Source organism: Mytilus edulis, chromosome 7 (genome assembly GCF_963676685.1).
Source record: "Mytilus edulis chromosome 7, xbMytEdul2.2, whole genome shotgun sequence".
NCBI classification, from domain to species: Eukaryota; Metazoa; Mollusca; class Bivalvia; order Mytilida; family Mytilidae; genus Mytilus; species Mytilus edulis.
In genome coordinates this window covers 53,536,917-53,553,802 of record NC_092350.1, presented here as the reverse complement: position 1 = coordinate 53,553,802, position 16,886 = coordinate 53,536,917, and the positions used below count along the sequence as shown (strand labels likewise).

The window sequence follows — 16,886 nt, the reverse complement described above, 5'->3', positions numbered from 1 at the left end:
TGAACAATCTGCCTAGGTAATGAAAAATGCTAATATAAATTCCTTTCTGTTACTATCTACTATACTAGAATTGCACAATGTTCTCTGCTGTTATCAAAAGCAAAAAACCTATTTTTTTATTCAATATACTGTATATTATTTTGAAATTTATTTGATATGGTGGTGGTAACCAGTGATATTGTTGTCTTTTTTCAAAACTACCTCTACCGTTTTTTATTGGGAAAAATGCATATTTTTTATTGAAATTGGGAAATATTATTCTAAACACATCTCCAATTTTTTGCTGACCTTTGCTGTCTTTTTTGCACTGTTTTTTCATGTATATTTTGGTTGTCTGACATTTTCAACCTGGAAGGTACTTTTCGGAGAGGGGAAAGAAACTGAAGCAATGATGGTACTTAATGCATTGAAAACCACATGTGTTACAAACACCATGATGATTCTGATCAGAAAACTGGATCTCAAAAGTGCTTTATAATATCAAAATAATAACATGAATACGATATTTACAAACATTACTACCAATGCCATCACTGTTTGGGGAAAATGTAGACCTTTTTGGGAGGAATTTTAAGCCATTTTTTTTAGTAATTGGGAATTTTCTCTAGGGGAAAAGGCCGAATTTCGGCTGTTATTTGAGGCAAACAATATCACTGGTAACTTGTATTAAATGAAATGGTTGGCATATAGTAGATTAACTTTTCGATTCTTCTGTGAAAATGTCTTAAACATCCTTCCTGTTACTGATGATGGTTATGCTGTTACTTTTTATCAGGTAACATGACAGAACGTAACAGAAAGGAATTACCCGATAGTTTTTGTCCTTTTTATCACATTATTAAATGTAAGTGTATTTCCTGTGACATATAACTTTTAAAAAGATGATATAAAAACACACCTAATGTTGTGGTGCACACTTAAAAATATTCTCAGAAAGTGTAAGAAAAGGCTATAACAGGATAGGACACCAATAAGTATTTTTCTATAAATTCTTACGTTGGATGGGCTTGAATTTTCAAACTATTTTTTGTACTAATGCATTCAGAAAATGATGCTCTTCACAATACATAATGGGAAAATAACTATTGGTCTTGTAAACGTTTCCACAAGTAAAAAAAACTCAGTGGTAACAGGAGGGAAATCACCCCTGGGGACAAATTTTTTTTCTCTTAAAATTTGCAAAATTTTATTACATGCTTTAGTTATAATATAAAAAGACAAATGAGGGGCAAGTTTATTATATAATATATCATATATGTGAGGATCGGACGCCTGTTTAATTAATTTGGATATTATTTAAATGATTTAGTTTTAAAAAAAACACAGGGGACAACATGATTTTAGGGGGGGTTGAACATTTAAATTACTTATAGTATAACTAATCGCCGTATTTGATTATCAAAAATAAGACAACATGTGACCGAACGACACATGGATTAAACGAGTGCGCATCACGAGTTTAATCCATAGCGGCGTTCGGTCACAAGTTGTTTTATTGTACTTTTAAAATTCTTCAAAATTAACCATTTTTATCAAACATTACTGTACAGAACTGTTAACACATTTTGTGTTATTAGCACATATATTTAGCCAGTTATTTTGGCTTCTTTTTAATGTTTGTTGTACATTGTTCAGGGAGTTTTAATGTCACTTTAAATTTACAGGGCTTCCAAAAAATATTTGAGCCAGCCGGACATTTTTTTTTTCAATCCCTTTTTTATCACTGTAGACCTTGGTTGTTTTCGGGTTATCTACATGTAGGTACTGTAGATTAACTGGAAAATAAAAGTCTTTCAACCCCAAATATTATGGGCTGTTTATTTAGCTCAATGTTCAAAGTTTTGGTTTCCAAAATAATAGAGCTGTGGATAATCCAGTTTTGTCTACTTAACTTTTAATCAATGTCATAATATTTTCTTACCAGTGTCCTTTTTCGCTTATTTAAACGAGTACCATGTTAAGTTTTTATAAGAAATGGCTTTTATACTATTCAAAACAACAACCTGAACACACTCATCCATTTTGTCATGCCAGGTATTTGCAAGGAATGACTAACATGACTAATAAGAAAAACACACAATTTTTGGACACGGTTATGAACAATTTTTTGTTCATAAAACTTATCATTATGTTCCCTGTGTGAAAGATCAAATATATCAATCACTTCCTTGTTGAAGTAGTTGCATCAAACAATACCATACAACAGCTTTAAGACATGACAGCTATCATTATGTGAATAAAATCTGAAAATCATGAATACATGCAACTAAAAAATAAACGTTCATAAAAATATATCTAAATTTGGTATCCATTGTGACGACCTCATTTTCATGGTTCAGTGGTCTTAGTTAATTTTTTTTGTTTTGGTCAATTTCTCAGATACTATTAGCATCCAGTCTAATTATATTTGGTGAATGGAATGTTTGTAAGGTGTACATGTCTGTCTGGCAATAATCATCTGACCTTGACCTCATTTTCAGGGTTCATTGGTCAAAGTTAAAGTTTGTGATTTGGTCTATTTCTCGGATACTATAAGCATCAAGTCTATTATATTTCGTTTGTGGAATGACTGCAAGGTCCTCATGTCTTTCAGTCAGTTTTCACTTGACCTCGACCTCATTTCATGGATCAGTGAACAAGGTTAAGTTTACAGGATTAAGTCCATATCTCAGAAACCATAAGCAACAGGTCTTCTATATTTGGTGTGTGGAATGATTGTAAGGTGTACATGTCCAACTGGCAGGTGACATCTGACCTTGACCTCATTTTCATGGCTCAGTGGTCAAAGTTAAATTTTTGTGTTTTGGTCTATTTTGCAGATACTAACTATAAGCATTCAGTCAATTATATTTGGTGTATGGAATGATTGTAAGGTGTACATGTCCAACTCACATGCATCATCTGACCTTGACCTCATTTTCATGGTTCAGTGGTCAAAGTTAAATTTTTGTGTTTTGGTTTATTTCCCAGATACTATTAGTTTTCAGTCAATTATATTTGGTGTATGGAATGATTGTAAGGTGTAAATGTCATCTGGCAGGTGTTATCTGACCTTGACCTCATTTTCATGGTTCAATGGTCTTAGTTAATTATGCCTCATCTACGATAGTAGAGGGGCATTATGTTTTCTGGTCTGTGCGTCCGTCCGTCTGTTCGTTCGTTCGTCCGTCTGTCCCGCTTCAGGTTAAAGTTTTTGGTCAAGGTAGTTTTTGATGAAGCTGAAGTCCAATCAACTTGAAACTTAGTACACATGTTCCTTATGATATGATCTTTCTAATTTTACAGCCAAATTAAACTTTTGACCCCAATTTCACGGTCCACTGAACATAGAAAATGAAAATGCGAGTTTCAGGTTAAAGTTTTTGGTCAAGGTAGTTTTTGATGAAGCTGAAGTCCAATCAACTTGAAACTTAGTACACATGTTCCCTATGATCTGATCTTTCTAATTTTAATGCCTAATTATATTTTTTACCAAATTTCACGGTCCATTGAACATTGAAAATGATAGTGCGAGTGGGGCATCCGTGTACTTTGGACACATTCTTGTTTTTTTTTGTTTTGGTCAATTTCTCAGATACTATTAGCATCCAGTCAGTTATATTTGGTGAATGGAATGTTTTTAAGGTGTACATGTCTGTCTGGCAATAATCATCTGACCTTGACCTCATTTTCAGGGTTCATTGGTCAAAGTTAAAGTTTGTGATTTGGTCTATTTCTCAGATACTATAAGCATCAAGTCTATTATATTTGGTTTGTGGAATGTTTGTAAGGTGTACAATTCTGTCTGGCAATAATCATCTGACCTTGACCTCATTTTCATGGTTCATTGGTCAATGTTAAATCATCAATGATTTGGTCTTTTTTCAGATACTATAGGGATAGTAGAACTATATTTGGTTAAGGCAATAATTGTAAAGGTGTGTATGTCTGTTAAGTAGGTGTTAGTTGATCTAAACCTAATTTTCATGGTTCATTTGTCAAGTTTATTTTTTAATGAGGTTAATTCGAGATACTTTTAACAATAGGAAAACTTTTGTTGTATGGAATGAGTCTATAAACTACATTTCTGTCTGAAAGGGTTTAGTTCACCTTCATCTCATGTACAGCTTATTTAATGTAATGCTTGTGGTATAAACTCTTTTTTATACTTTCAACATAAATTATATTATGCGTGTCCACTCTTGTTTTAAAAGATTTCAGGCAATTTAAACAACTTTTGATGTTAAAATGACACAATTGAAACTTTCCTGAATTTCATTAACTAATTTATGAATTTATTAATTGCTAAGAATTACAAATGAGAAACTATATTGTTCATTGTTCATAAGAACAGACACAGAAATATCGGGACACTGATGATACAAACATTGAAAATTTACCCTAAATGCCAAAAGTAATTTATGTGTGACATGATAAAATAAAATCATAATACATCATTTACATGTAATATGTGCATTTGTTATCCATGGAATAAATACGTAGTTTATACATGTAAAATGTTTATTACATTTGTTCATAACCTCCTTGTGTCTGAGTTATGAACACCATAATTCACCTGTTCAAATGGAGTTTATTGTACACTTGGAACTTATGCCTTGTTCACATGTAATGCAAATTAATTCTCATTATCGAATGCGCATTAGAAAATGATTAACATTTCAATATTTTCAATGTGCATTGAATTCGCTTTGATGTCTGTGTGAAAGCGTTTGACGTCGTCAATTCACATTTGAATGCCCATTCAATTCACATTATATGTCCGTGTGAACTCACAGACGCTTGTGGAGTGGACCCCCCTTTTTAGCTCACCTGGCCTAAAAGGCCATGTGAGCTTTTCTCATCACTTGGCGTCCGTCGTCGTCGTCGTCGTCGACGTCGTCGTCGTCGACGTCGTCGTCGTCGTTAACAATTTTTCAAACATCTTCTCCTCTGAAACTACTGAATGGATTTGAATGAAACTTAACATGATTGTTCCTTAGTATATCCTGCACAAAATGTGCGCTTCGATTTTTGATCCGTCAAAAAACATGGCCGCCGTTACTTAAAATAGAACATAGGGGTCAAATGCAGTTTTTGGCTTATATCTCAAAAACGAAAGCATTTAGAGCAAATCTGACATGGGGTTAAAATGTTCATTAGGTCAAGATCTATCAGCCCTGAAATTATCAGATGAATCAAACAAACCATTGTTGGGTTGCTGCCACTTAATTGGTAATTTTAAGGAAATTTTGCAGTTTTTGGTCATTATCTTGAATATTATTATAGATAAAGATAAACTGTAAACAGCAAAAAAGATCAGCAAAGTAAAATCTACAAATAAGTTAATATGACCAAAATTGTCAATTGACCCCTTAAGGGGTTTTTGTCCTTTAATGACAATTTTTCACAATTTGTTCATCATATTTGCTAACTTTAAAAAATCTTCTCCTCTGAAACTACTGAATGGATTTGGTTAAAACTTAGCATGATTGTTCCTTAGATTATCCTGCACAAAGTGTGTGCTTTGATTTTTGATCCGTCAAAAAACATGGCCGCCATTACTTAAAATAGAACATAGGGGTCAAATGCAGTTTTTGGCTTATATCTCAAAAACGAAAGCATTTAGAGCAAATCTGACATGGAGTATAAATGTTCATTAGGTCAAGATCTATCAGCCCTGAAATTTTCAGATGAATCAATCAAACAAACCATTGTTGGGTTGCTGCCACTTAATTGGTAATTTTAAGGAAATTTTGCAGTTTTTGGTCATTATCTTGAATATTATTATAGATAAAGATAAACTGTAAACAGCAAAAAAGATCAGCAAAGTAAAATCTACAAATAAGTTAAACTGACCAAAATTGTCAATTGACCCCTTAAGGGGTTTTTGTCCTTTAATGACAATTTTTCACAATTTGTTCATCATATTTGCTAACTTTAAAAAATCTTCTCCTCTGAAACTACTGAATGGATTTGGTTAAAACTTAGCATGATTGTTCCTTAGATTATCCTGCACAAAGTGTGTGCTTTGATTTTTGATCCGTCAAAAAACATGGCCGCCGTTACTTAAAATAGAACATAGGGGTCAAATGCAGTTTTTGGCTTATATCTCAAAAACGAAAGCATTTAGAGCAAATCTGACATGGAGTAAAAATGTTCATTAGGTCAAGATCTATCAGCCCTGAAATTTTCAGATGAATCAAACAAACCATTGTTGGGTTGCTGCCACTTAATTGGTAATTTTAAGGAAATTTTGCAGTTTTTGGTCATTATCTTGAATATTATTATAGATAAAGATAAACTGTAAACAGCAAAAAAGATCAGCAAAGTAAGATCTACAAATAAGTTAATATGACCAAAATTGTCAATTGACCCCTTAAGGTTATTGTCCTTTAATGACAATTTTTCACAATTTGTTCATCATATTTGCTAACTTTAAAAAATCTTCTCCTCTGAAACTACTGAATGGATTTGGTTAAAACTTAGCATGGTTGTTCCTTAGATTATCCTGCACAAAGTGTGTGCTTTGATTTTTGATCCGTCAAAAAACATGGCCGCCGTTACTTAAAATAGAACATAGAGGTCAAATGCAGTTTTTGGCTTATATCTCAAAAACGAAAGCATTAAGAGCAAATCTGACATGGAGTAAAAATGTTCATTAGGTCAATATCTATCAGCCCTGAAATTTTCAGATGAATCAAACATCCAATTGTTGGGTTGCTGCCACTTAATTGGTAATTTTAAGGAAATTTTGCAGTTTTTGGTCATTATCTTGAATATTATTATAGATAAAGATAAACTGTAAACAGCAAATATGATCAGCAAAGTAAGATCTACAAATAAGTCAATTTGACCAAAATTGTCAATTGACCTCTTTAGGAGTTATTGCCGTTTAAAGACTTTTTTCACAATTTGTTCATCATGTTGACTTACTTTAAAAAAATCTTCTCTTATGAAACTGCTGTATCAATTTCAGCCAAACTTAGGCTAAATGAGTTTCAGAGTTTCAGAGTATCTAGTATAAATTTTATATTTCATTTCCTTGTATGTCAAGAAACATAGCTCCTATGGCTAAAATAGAACATAGGAGAAAATGATTTTTTTTTGCTTTTGAAGAAAATAGGACGATTCAAAGAACATTTAAATAAATTGAAAAGCCAAAATAATCATTGATGAGAGATTAAACCAAAAAAATTCAGGTGAGCGATTCAGGCTCTTGAGAGCCTCTTGTTTATTTGTTACTGTTTATGTCAGTGAGTAAGTATATGACCTGATGTCCAATTACTCATATGGCCACTTGTTTGTTCATACCAATAATCATGAGGAATTGTTCAGCATTTAGTCCAGTAGTGTTTGTTCATACCAACAACCATGAGTAATTGTTCAGCATTTTTACCATGATTACTGTCTCTGGATCAGTATATAATGCTATCTCCAGTTTCTCATACACTAAGGCACTTATTTGTTCATACCAATAATCATGACATGACTGAGGAATTGTTCAGCATTTATTTCTGTTAATTTCTCTGAGTCAGTATTTGATCCTATGCCCAGAGTCCCATATAACCACTTGTTTGTATTTTACCAATAACCATGATAACCATGAGAAATTGTTCAGCATTTATTACTGTTTATGTCTGATCAGTCCATAGGTGGATTTTTGAAAGGTCAAATTTCTGATCATATGGGCTATCCAATTTACCAGCCAGTGATCATGGTGATAGTCCAAATTTCCTCCTCATCAAGTCCTATTACAGGACCTACCTGTTGTCTATTTATTTGTTCTTGTCTTGAAAGTGCATGAATTAGTTGCCACTGAACATTAAACAACCAACAATCAATTAAACTTAAGGTTAACAGGGGTAATGCCATCTGCGGTGTTAAAATACATGTAACTACGCTAAAGTCTATTTTTCTTTGCAATATAATGTTTTTTCAAATGCTAAAATTTTATCTTTGTATACATGTTTGCTAAAATTTTATCAATTTTCTGCAAAGCTAAAATTTTATCTAAGTTGTGGATGCTAAAATTTTAGCTTTTGGTCTGAAAAAGAACCAGCTAAAATTTTAGCTCTCCTTTACATTACTTACTGATTTAAGCTAAAATTTTATTTTTTGCTTCAGGACTGATGAAGATTGTACAGCAGAATAAAAATGATTGCTCATTTGGGATTATCTCTTGTCCTTGATATATAGTTAAACAAGTGCAGAGATATTTTTGCCTGAGCTTTTGTTCTTTTTCATCAATGTTCAGAAAGAAGAAATATAGAAGAATAAAGAAAAAATTGGTAAGTTTTTGAATATTGATAAAGTTATAAAATTTTGAGGTAAAATTTTAGTTTTTTGCAATTTTCTTTAAAAAATCTACTCTTGAGAAAATGAGACAGTCTCAAAATATAAAATCCTCCCTTTTGTGTAATTTTAAAATATTGCCCTACTTATACTAAAAAAAAAAAAAAAAAAAAAAAAAACAATAAGCAATGAACTATGCAAATGTGTCTTTTCTCATTCAATTGAACATTTTGGTTAAATGTACGCATTACTACATAAACAGAATGATGAATCATGCTTCCCTTACCAACCATTGAGACGTAAAGGTCTTTTCTATAGTGTTGAATTGACAGATATTTAAGAATGTCTTATGCATCGTGTTTATATTTTTTGTAGCAGTTAGCATGTTCCTGTCAGCTTTGGTAGTTGTTGTAACAACAAGCTTGGTCCTTGTGCAATGTCATGATTGTAAAGATTATGACTTATCGGCATCTGACCAGTCTTTTCTAATGAACTTCAAGCATTATCTTCGTACAACTAGAAAAGAGGAAGGCATTTCAACAGGAAAGCCGGTTGCTTCAGGCATGAATGTTTAATATGTATAACTTGTGTCAAGAAAATAGATCTAAAAAAGGAAAATAAAACAAAACAATACAATACAAGACAAAGCAAGAACAAAAGAATGAAAACAACAAGAAAACAACGTATACACAATTTTATACAAAAGTTTGAAGCATAAAATGAATGTCAAAATTAAGAAAAAAATACACAAAAGATATTGCATCTTTTCAATAATAAAACATACTTTTTTTAAATGATGAAATAATGCAGCTGAACAAAACAGATTTAATTTTATGTGAAAAATTAAAAAAGGAAAGGAGCAATTTACAATCAAAGATCACCCATCGACACCAATTCCTGCCAAACATATATTTTTTTGAATATCCGCTTTGCTTGTGAGAGGAGGGGAGACATAAAAAGTACATGAAGAAATCACCAAAAAAGTTGTATTCGTGCTTTTTGAATCTGGTTGTGCATGCATTTCCAAATTTAAATAATTTCAATTAAATCACATCAGCATAATGTATCATAAGCACGTTATTTTGAATTTAGAGGCGAAATTAATGATACATTTTGCAAATCAACACACCTCACTATTACTAATAAAATTGAGAAAGGAAATGGGGAATGTGTCAAAGCGACAACAACCCGACCATAGAGCAGACAACAGCCGAAGTCCACCAATGGGTTTTCAATGTAGCGAGAAACTCCCGCACCCGTAGGCTTCCTTCAGCTGGTACCTTAAAAAATATGTATACTAGTACACAACTCCGAATTATACACAAGAAACTAAAAGAGAAGTCCGAGTCCAATGTCAGAAGATGTAACAAAAGAAAATAAATAAAATGACAATAATACATAAACAACAACAGACTACTAGCAGTTAACTGACATGCCAGCTTCAGACCTCAATTAAACATATTGAAATATTATGTCTTCATCATATGAATATCAGGCACAATCCCTCCCGTTAGGGGTTTGGTATCATACTATTATAAAATATATGAGAAAAACATAACCCGTGTCATGCCAACAACTGTTTTTTAAATAGATGTGTTTAGTTCCGTCGCAAAGACCCTATAAGTGAATCAATATTAAAGCCAAAACATGCAATCTTTAAAGACATGACAACAGTATCATAACTATATTCCTTCTTAATAAGTCTGTTTAAAGGTTTTGTAAGCTTTTGAGGTAAATACTGACATTGTTGTGCTTTGTAAAGAATATTACCATAAAAGATTGGATGTGCAATACCTGAACGTATAAGATGTCTGCATGTTGAGTTATATTTACGAATTATTTCCTTATGCCGATGATAAAATTTAGTGTTTATTTACGAACATTTGTAGGTGTAACATATGTACGTTGGGGAAAAAAGGGATGTCCGAAAGGAGTAGATATGGTTTATACAGGTAAGCAATAGAACATAAATACATAATACACAGTTCTGATACAGGACCTCTTTCCACTTCGTTAAGATCTGCTTTTTTTTTTATTATATTGGGAAAGTTGGGCTGCCAAAAGTATCAAGATTATATTTCAACTAGCCATGATTTGTGTAAAAAAAATCGAGACAATAAATATATGTAACAAACTTAGTTCGAAAATTTTTCAAGATTGACGTACACTCACTCGTTTTGATTCTTAAAAAGTCAAGCTGTAGATTATATATGTAAGCATGACCATTTTGATTTCGTTTTTTTTATGAGGAAGGGATCACTCTGGCCTTGAAAGTAAGATTGCAAACGGTATATCTTATGTGAAAAAATAAATGATAGTGTATGAATTTGTGTTATTAAAAATGTTTGGAAAGAGTTATATATGTACTCAATCTATAAGCTTTTTACCCCCACTACATAATTTACAAAACGTTTGCGTTGCTTATTGTTATCCCCCTTTTTCTACCGTTCACCAAGTCTTTACTAATATAAAATTAATGTCAATGTTACACTACAATAGTACTGATTTATTTCGATGTTTTGTACAATACTTTTCATAATGAAAAATGGAACACATTTCTGTAACGTAGGACAGGTTGGAGGAAATAATCATGGAAGCAAAGCTGGAGGTGTCAACTATCTATGTCTACCAAATGATCCGGAAAATGGAGAGTCACAGAAAGATGACAATGCCCAATTATTTGGTTCGGAATATGAGATTGGTTCATCATACACACCATCAGGAATGAAAGCGGATATGCAACAGAAAGAAGTGCCATGTGCTGTTTGTTTCCAAAGAAGAAGATCTGTGCATCTGATGATTCCAGGTATAGTTGGATTATTTAATTTGCAGTTTTGTCGTATTATATTTTTATTTCCTGTCTATTTCGTTTTGTTGTGCATCATTTTGTTTTATTGTGTTTGTTTCTTTTCTTTTTGATAGTTTTTAGATTTAGAGATAATTTTAAGTGTAGGGTTAAGTTCTTAAATGCTCCTAGAAAGAAAATTGCACACCACTAAAACACAAAACAAACAAACAAAACGAAAGAAATACAACAAAAGGAACAAAAACTCTGACAAAAGAATTATGCGCAAGCACATTGATAAAGTGTTTGGTGAAAATGAATCGAGAAAGTCATTATGAGAACAACATACTGGTCATATAATCTTCGACAATTGTTATGAATATGTTTGAACAAGTAATTAAAAAAAATCGAATAACACGAGTGTGTCCATAGTACACGGATGCCCAACTCGTTCTATTATTATCTATGGTTAGTGGATCGTTAAATTGGAAGCATATAGACAAAACACATAAGCAAAACTGAAAGACAAGAATATGAAAAGAAAAAAGAAGACAAAAGGGAAACTTGTGTAATTAGCTTCAAGTTGATTGGACTTAATTAATCAAAACTGCCTTGACAAAAATCTGTAACCTGAAGCGATGCAGACGAGATAGACTAACGGACAACATAATAAAGTAAAGTAAAGTAAAGTAATCTTTATTTAAAGTCGGGTTGCATATATACATAATAACAAAGAACATGAGCTCTTGAGAGCTCTTTAACCGACTGATATTAATAAACAAAACATACATGTAATGACATCAGATACACATACAACACAAACATACAGACATCACATATATATATTAATACATAGATAGCACATGCAGAATAAAAGCTAAGCAAGATATATTAAAACAAATGTCTAATATCAACACATATATAGTAGCACATAGTATTTATATAAGAGTAGCACATGCAAACTTAAACACATTAAGCACAAACAAAAGACTGCATGCAGCTATATCAAAGGTAATGCATAAGCAAAAGAAATAAATGGCTAAATAAAAAATAAAAATAACTGCAAAAAGATAAAACATAAAAAAAAAACAAACAGCAGGCTTCGAGATCAAGTTATGGGGCAGCAAGTAAGTACATTATTTACAAGAACTGCATGTACATTTTTCTGAAAAACACCAGGTGGAGATAAAATTTTTAAACTGGCCAAAAGTTGATAAGCTCCTTGCCTCATTTGGCAAGGAGTTCCAGAGTTTTGCTGCCTCATAACTAAAGCTTTTCTTACCATACCTTGTTGTTTTTGGCCGTGGTATATCTGCTATGCCTTTGTACCTGAAGTTAAATGAATTTTCTTTAATATTTACTAAATTATGTAGGAATTCTGGACTTGATTTATTTATTATTTTATATGTCTCTAATGCCAGGGTTCTCAATCTTCTGATTTTTAGTGCTGGTAGCTTAGATTGTTCAAGAAGTGTATAGTAAGAATTTGTGTAATCGTCATAAATAAATCTGAGTGCTCTTTCTTGTATTTTTTCTATTTTCTTTGTGTTTTGTTCACTGCAGAAGTGCCATGTAAGAGGACAATAGCTGAGGTTTGACATGATAAATGAGTGGTATATTGTAAGTTTTGAGTCTGGTGAGATGAGTGCCAATTCTTTTTAGAACGTTTAGTTGTCGTGCAGCTTTTTTGCAAATATTTGAGTGTTGAAATCCAGTTTGTTTCACTTCGTCATCACATTTTATGTCGAATCCATTTAGGTTGAAAGTAATATTTTGAGTGTGTGTTTTTTTACCTATGGAAATTGCCTGGATTTTTTCTGGGTTTGCCTGCATTTTGTTGAAAGAGAACCATGAGATTAGGGAATTACTATCTTCCTCTAAGGGTTTAATGACTGATTCCAAAGTAGTACCTGTTTTTGAGAGGGTGTTATCATCAGCATAGTTGTATAAATCACAGTGTTTGACAAAAAGAAAAATATCATTTATGAAAACATTAAATAATACAGGGCCTAGTATAGATCCCTGAGGAACACCTTTATATATATCTTGCATTTGACTGATACTCTGGCCTATTTTTACACACTGTTTTCTTGCAGTCAGATAGCTTTTGAGTAATTCCAGAGCAGATGGACTAAGGCCATATTTTTCCAATTTCAAAAGAAGTAAATCATGTGGGAGACAGTCAAAGGCTTTACTTAGGTCCATTAATATAGCCGCTAAATATTTATTGTTATCCAGTGCCTTTTTCCAATCTTCCAAAATTTTGAGTAATGTTGACTGGCAGCCATAACCAGCTCGAAATGCCGCAAGAAAATGGTCGAAAATATCATCAAAGTATTTAGTAAGTTGATTTTCTATGGCTGTTTCAAAAATTTTAGATATAGCAGGTAAAACACTAACTGGTCTATAATTACCCTTTTCAAGAACACTGTTTTTTTTGTGAACAGGTGCCACTTGGGCAATTTTTAATGAGTCTGGAAAAATGGAAGTGGATAATGATAAATTTACAAGCTGTGTGATAGGTTTAATCACTACAGGTTTAGCAGCGTGTAAAATTTTTGGTGATATGCCATCTATACCAGTAGCCTTTTTAACATTTATTTTACCAATTCTTTTAGAAACAAATTCCTCATTTATAGGCTGAAAAATAAGTTTATTTGATGTTGACCCGTTGAAGTATTTATTACTTATAGCTTCTATACTTGGGTGTTTGTCATTCACCTGTATGTTGTTGTCACCAATGTTGTTTGCAACATTAACAAAAAAGTCATAAAAAATTTCAGATATTTCTTGTTGGTTCGTGATGATTTTGTTGTTTTCCTGCAGTATGGTTTCTTTTTGGCTAGTGCATCCTTTGTTTGTAAGGAATGGCTTAACTGTTGGCCAGAAATCTTTCGACTTAGGACCACCTGTGCAGCGTTCTATGAAGTATCTATTTATGGATTGTTTTTTAAGTTTAGTGACTAAATTTCTTTGTGTTTTGTATGCATCCCATGTCTTGCTGTTATTCATTTTTTGAAATTTGTTGTACAGCATTTTCTTTTTATAAATCGCAGATTTTAACTGTTTGTTCATGTATGGTATCTGTTTAGATAGTATTTTTCTTTCTTTAAAGGGTGCATTTGTATTTGCTGTTTCAATAAACTTCTTGTTGAAGTTTTCATACTCAGTATTTATGTTATTATGAGGGTCAACATCCCAATTTAACTCATTCAAATCAGATAAAAAATCATTTACATCAAAAATTTTAAAACTTCTACATTTTCTGTATTTTGGTTTGATATTAGGTCGTTCACATTTTATTTGAACCCCAATCAGGTTGTGAACATCACTTAAGCCACATCCAAAATTACATCTTTTACCACATTTATTTTCTTGATTAGTTAAAATTACATCAAGAAGAGTTGGTTTCGAATTTCTATTATAACATGTTGCTTTATTAATAATGTTTTTAATACAGAAAATATGGTTCATTCTCATTTATCCAACTTTTTTAAAATTATAGGTAATACAGGTAAAAAAAATAATTGGATAGACGAGATCAAAGGTAATCAAGAACAAAGGGTTTTTCAATTAGAGTTTGGGTTGAATGACAGGTGAAAAATAAGACTGAAAATTATACCTGGATTACATTTTCTGTAGTATTATTTAGCATAGCATGTTAAAATGTGCAGCTGACATTTAGTTAATGTAATGTAAATCATTTGAACGTATTTTTAAGTTTTTTAACCGTTAATTAAAATGTGAATTGGATAGAAAAATATCAGTTGCACTTTTATTCATGAAGAGATTTGTCAATAAGATGGAGCTTTTTTTGTGTAATAGATCCTCTTCGTTCATTTTTTTTTTTCGGTTCTGACCAAATGATCCAAATAAGACAAAATATAAGTTGAATACGTTTTACTACACAAAGACTAAACAGAACAAAATTCACATAATATATAATCCTAATAATTTTTTTTTTATATATATATAAACAAAAGCAAAGCACAAGGGTTAAAAAACATAGCACAGAAAGATCCATAGCACACACTAAATGAATGTTCAGTAGATCTTCATCCTAGTTTAAGTAGGTGGGATACTGCATCAGTGTAGTGATATACGTTGATTGCATATGGAAAATTGACTTTATTGTACAACAGTGCTAAATTAAAGCAATCATGTCACTGTCTAGATCTGATAGGTGGTATATATGGTACATGAATAAATATGGTGATTGAACTTGCTGGCAAAATGTAGGTCCGATGATGTGACTTAGTTGCTTACTAATGGATATTGAAACAATATGATACTACCAAAGGCTATCCAGATTGTGAAGTAAAAATGCTATACCAAATATACATGTTACTAGTATAAATGTAAATTAACACAGAACCTAAAATGAACATATATTACTGATTTGTGGGGTTCTTCTGTATGAATGATGAAACATTTATTTATTATTTAAAATATACTAAATTTTATTTAAAAATAGTTTACATTTTATGTATGCCTATTTTATATATATATTTTAAATAGTATAAAAACATACAGGAACAAATTTACTGTCAAATTTTAGAAAGAGACCTTACTATTACTAAACAAACAACACAATAATTAACAAAAATAAAAAGTTGGCTAAATGAGAATACCTTATTTTAAAAAGTTGGATAAATGAGAAGACACCGAAAATATCACAAGAATCATTTAAAGTTGAGCTTTTATTGTCATCAAGCATATTGAAGTTTAAATCACCCATTATCAAAACATTATCATGCATAATGGAGGAACAATGCACAGACAGAAAAAAACGTTATGCCCGAGGTGGGGCATAAAAAACGATAAAAATACCTTAGTTGACAGATCAGAACTAAAGAAAACAAAATTAAAAACAAGTCACTGTAGCGACGACGAGTAGCATATAAAGTTGAAACTCCAACAACATTGATTATTAACATTATTTTATTTTAAATATCTGTAATATAAAGTACTTCCTTAGTTTCATCTATGAGTTTTTTCAGTTTGGCAATGTTTGAACAATTAGATACAAACATATATGACAATAACGAACTTATACCAAACACAATTGTTCTCTTTAAAGGTAGAAAAACATGCTACAAAGGCTGGACATCCGAGTACAGTGGTTTTCTAATGACGGATCATAAGAATCACAGCAGTAAGGATTATTTATGTGTTGACAAAGATGCCGAACCTCTCGATAATAAAACAAGTAATGAAAACGAGGCTTTACTTTATGGAATCAGAACCAAATGTGGCAGTTTGAGGTGTCCTCCATACAAAGATGCTACAGATGTTCGATGCGTTGTTTGTACAAAATAATGTATTAAAGCAAATAAAATCTCTTCATGTCTTAGTTTCATTATATAAAAAATATAATCATGTCTTAATATTTTAAGTTGCCTTTTAAATGACTAATTGTTCTGACTTATCATCTGTTTTTGGCATTTCGGTCGAATGAGCCAAAAAATATAAACACTTGTACAGTTGTATCCTTTATTGGTATTTTTATTTCTCACTCATGTTGACCCTTTCTACAGTATCTCATCAGCAGAAACACTCGAGTGAACCCGTATTACCGAAGGTCAAACCTAAAATAAGTCATTTAATTAATCATTTGAACGCCTACACTCGACTCTAGAGTTATATCGTTCCCAAGGTTGCCTACAAAACTTTTCTAAAGGAACTTATGTTTGACCTTCAAGCATTTTGATGGCAGGCATGTTCATTTGACTATTGACTATAAATTTTTTCACTTTTAAATTGTCAGTTCTGTAATTTTGCCAGAAGTCTGACTTTAACAATTGAATAAGGGCGTAAAAGGATCAGGGTA

The 16,886-nt window shown here is 31.8% G+C and overlaps 1 protein-coding gene across 2 annotated transcripts in view; it reads left to right on the top strand.

Annotated features, from left to right (window-relative positions):
• The window catches only part of LOC139481778 (short-chain collagen C4-like), an 84,107-nt gene extending 67,709 nt beyond the window's left edge, over positions 1-16,398 (top strand). The window contains exons 2-5 of one of the 2 annotated variants that reach the window (XM_071265279.1): positions 8,647-8,832; positions 10,161-10,223; positions 10,841-11,077; positions 16,137-16,398. In XM_071265279.1, the coding sequence (XP_071121380.1) occupies positions 8,647-8,832; positions 10,161-10,223; positions 10,841-11,077; positions 16,137-16,375 (725 nt within the window). In that variant the 3' untranslated portion in view covers positions 16,376-16,398. The remainder of the gene's footprint in view (positions 1-8,646; positions 8,833-10,160; positions 10,224-10,840; positions 11,078-16,136) is intronic. The other variant, XM_071265280.1, reaches the window with a different exon arrangement.
• Positions 16,399-16,886: the final 488 nt, after the last annotated feature.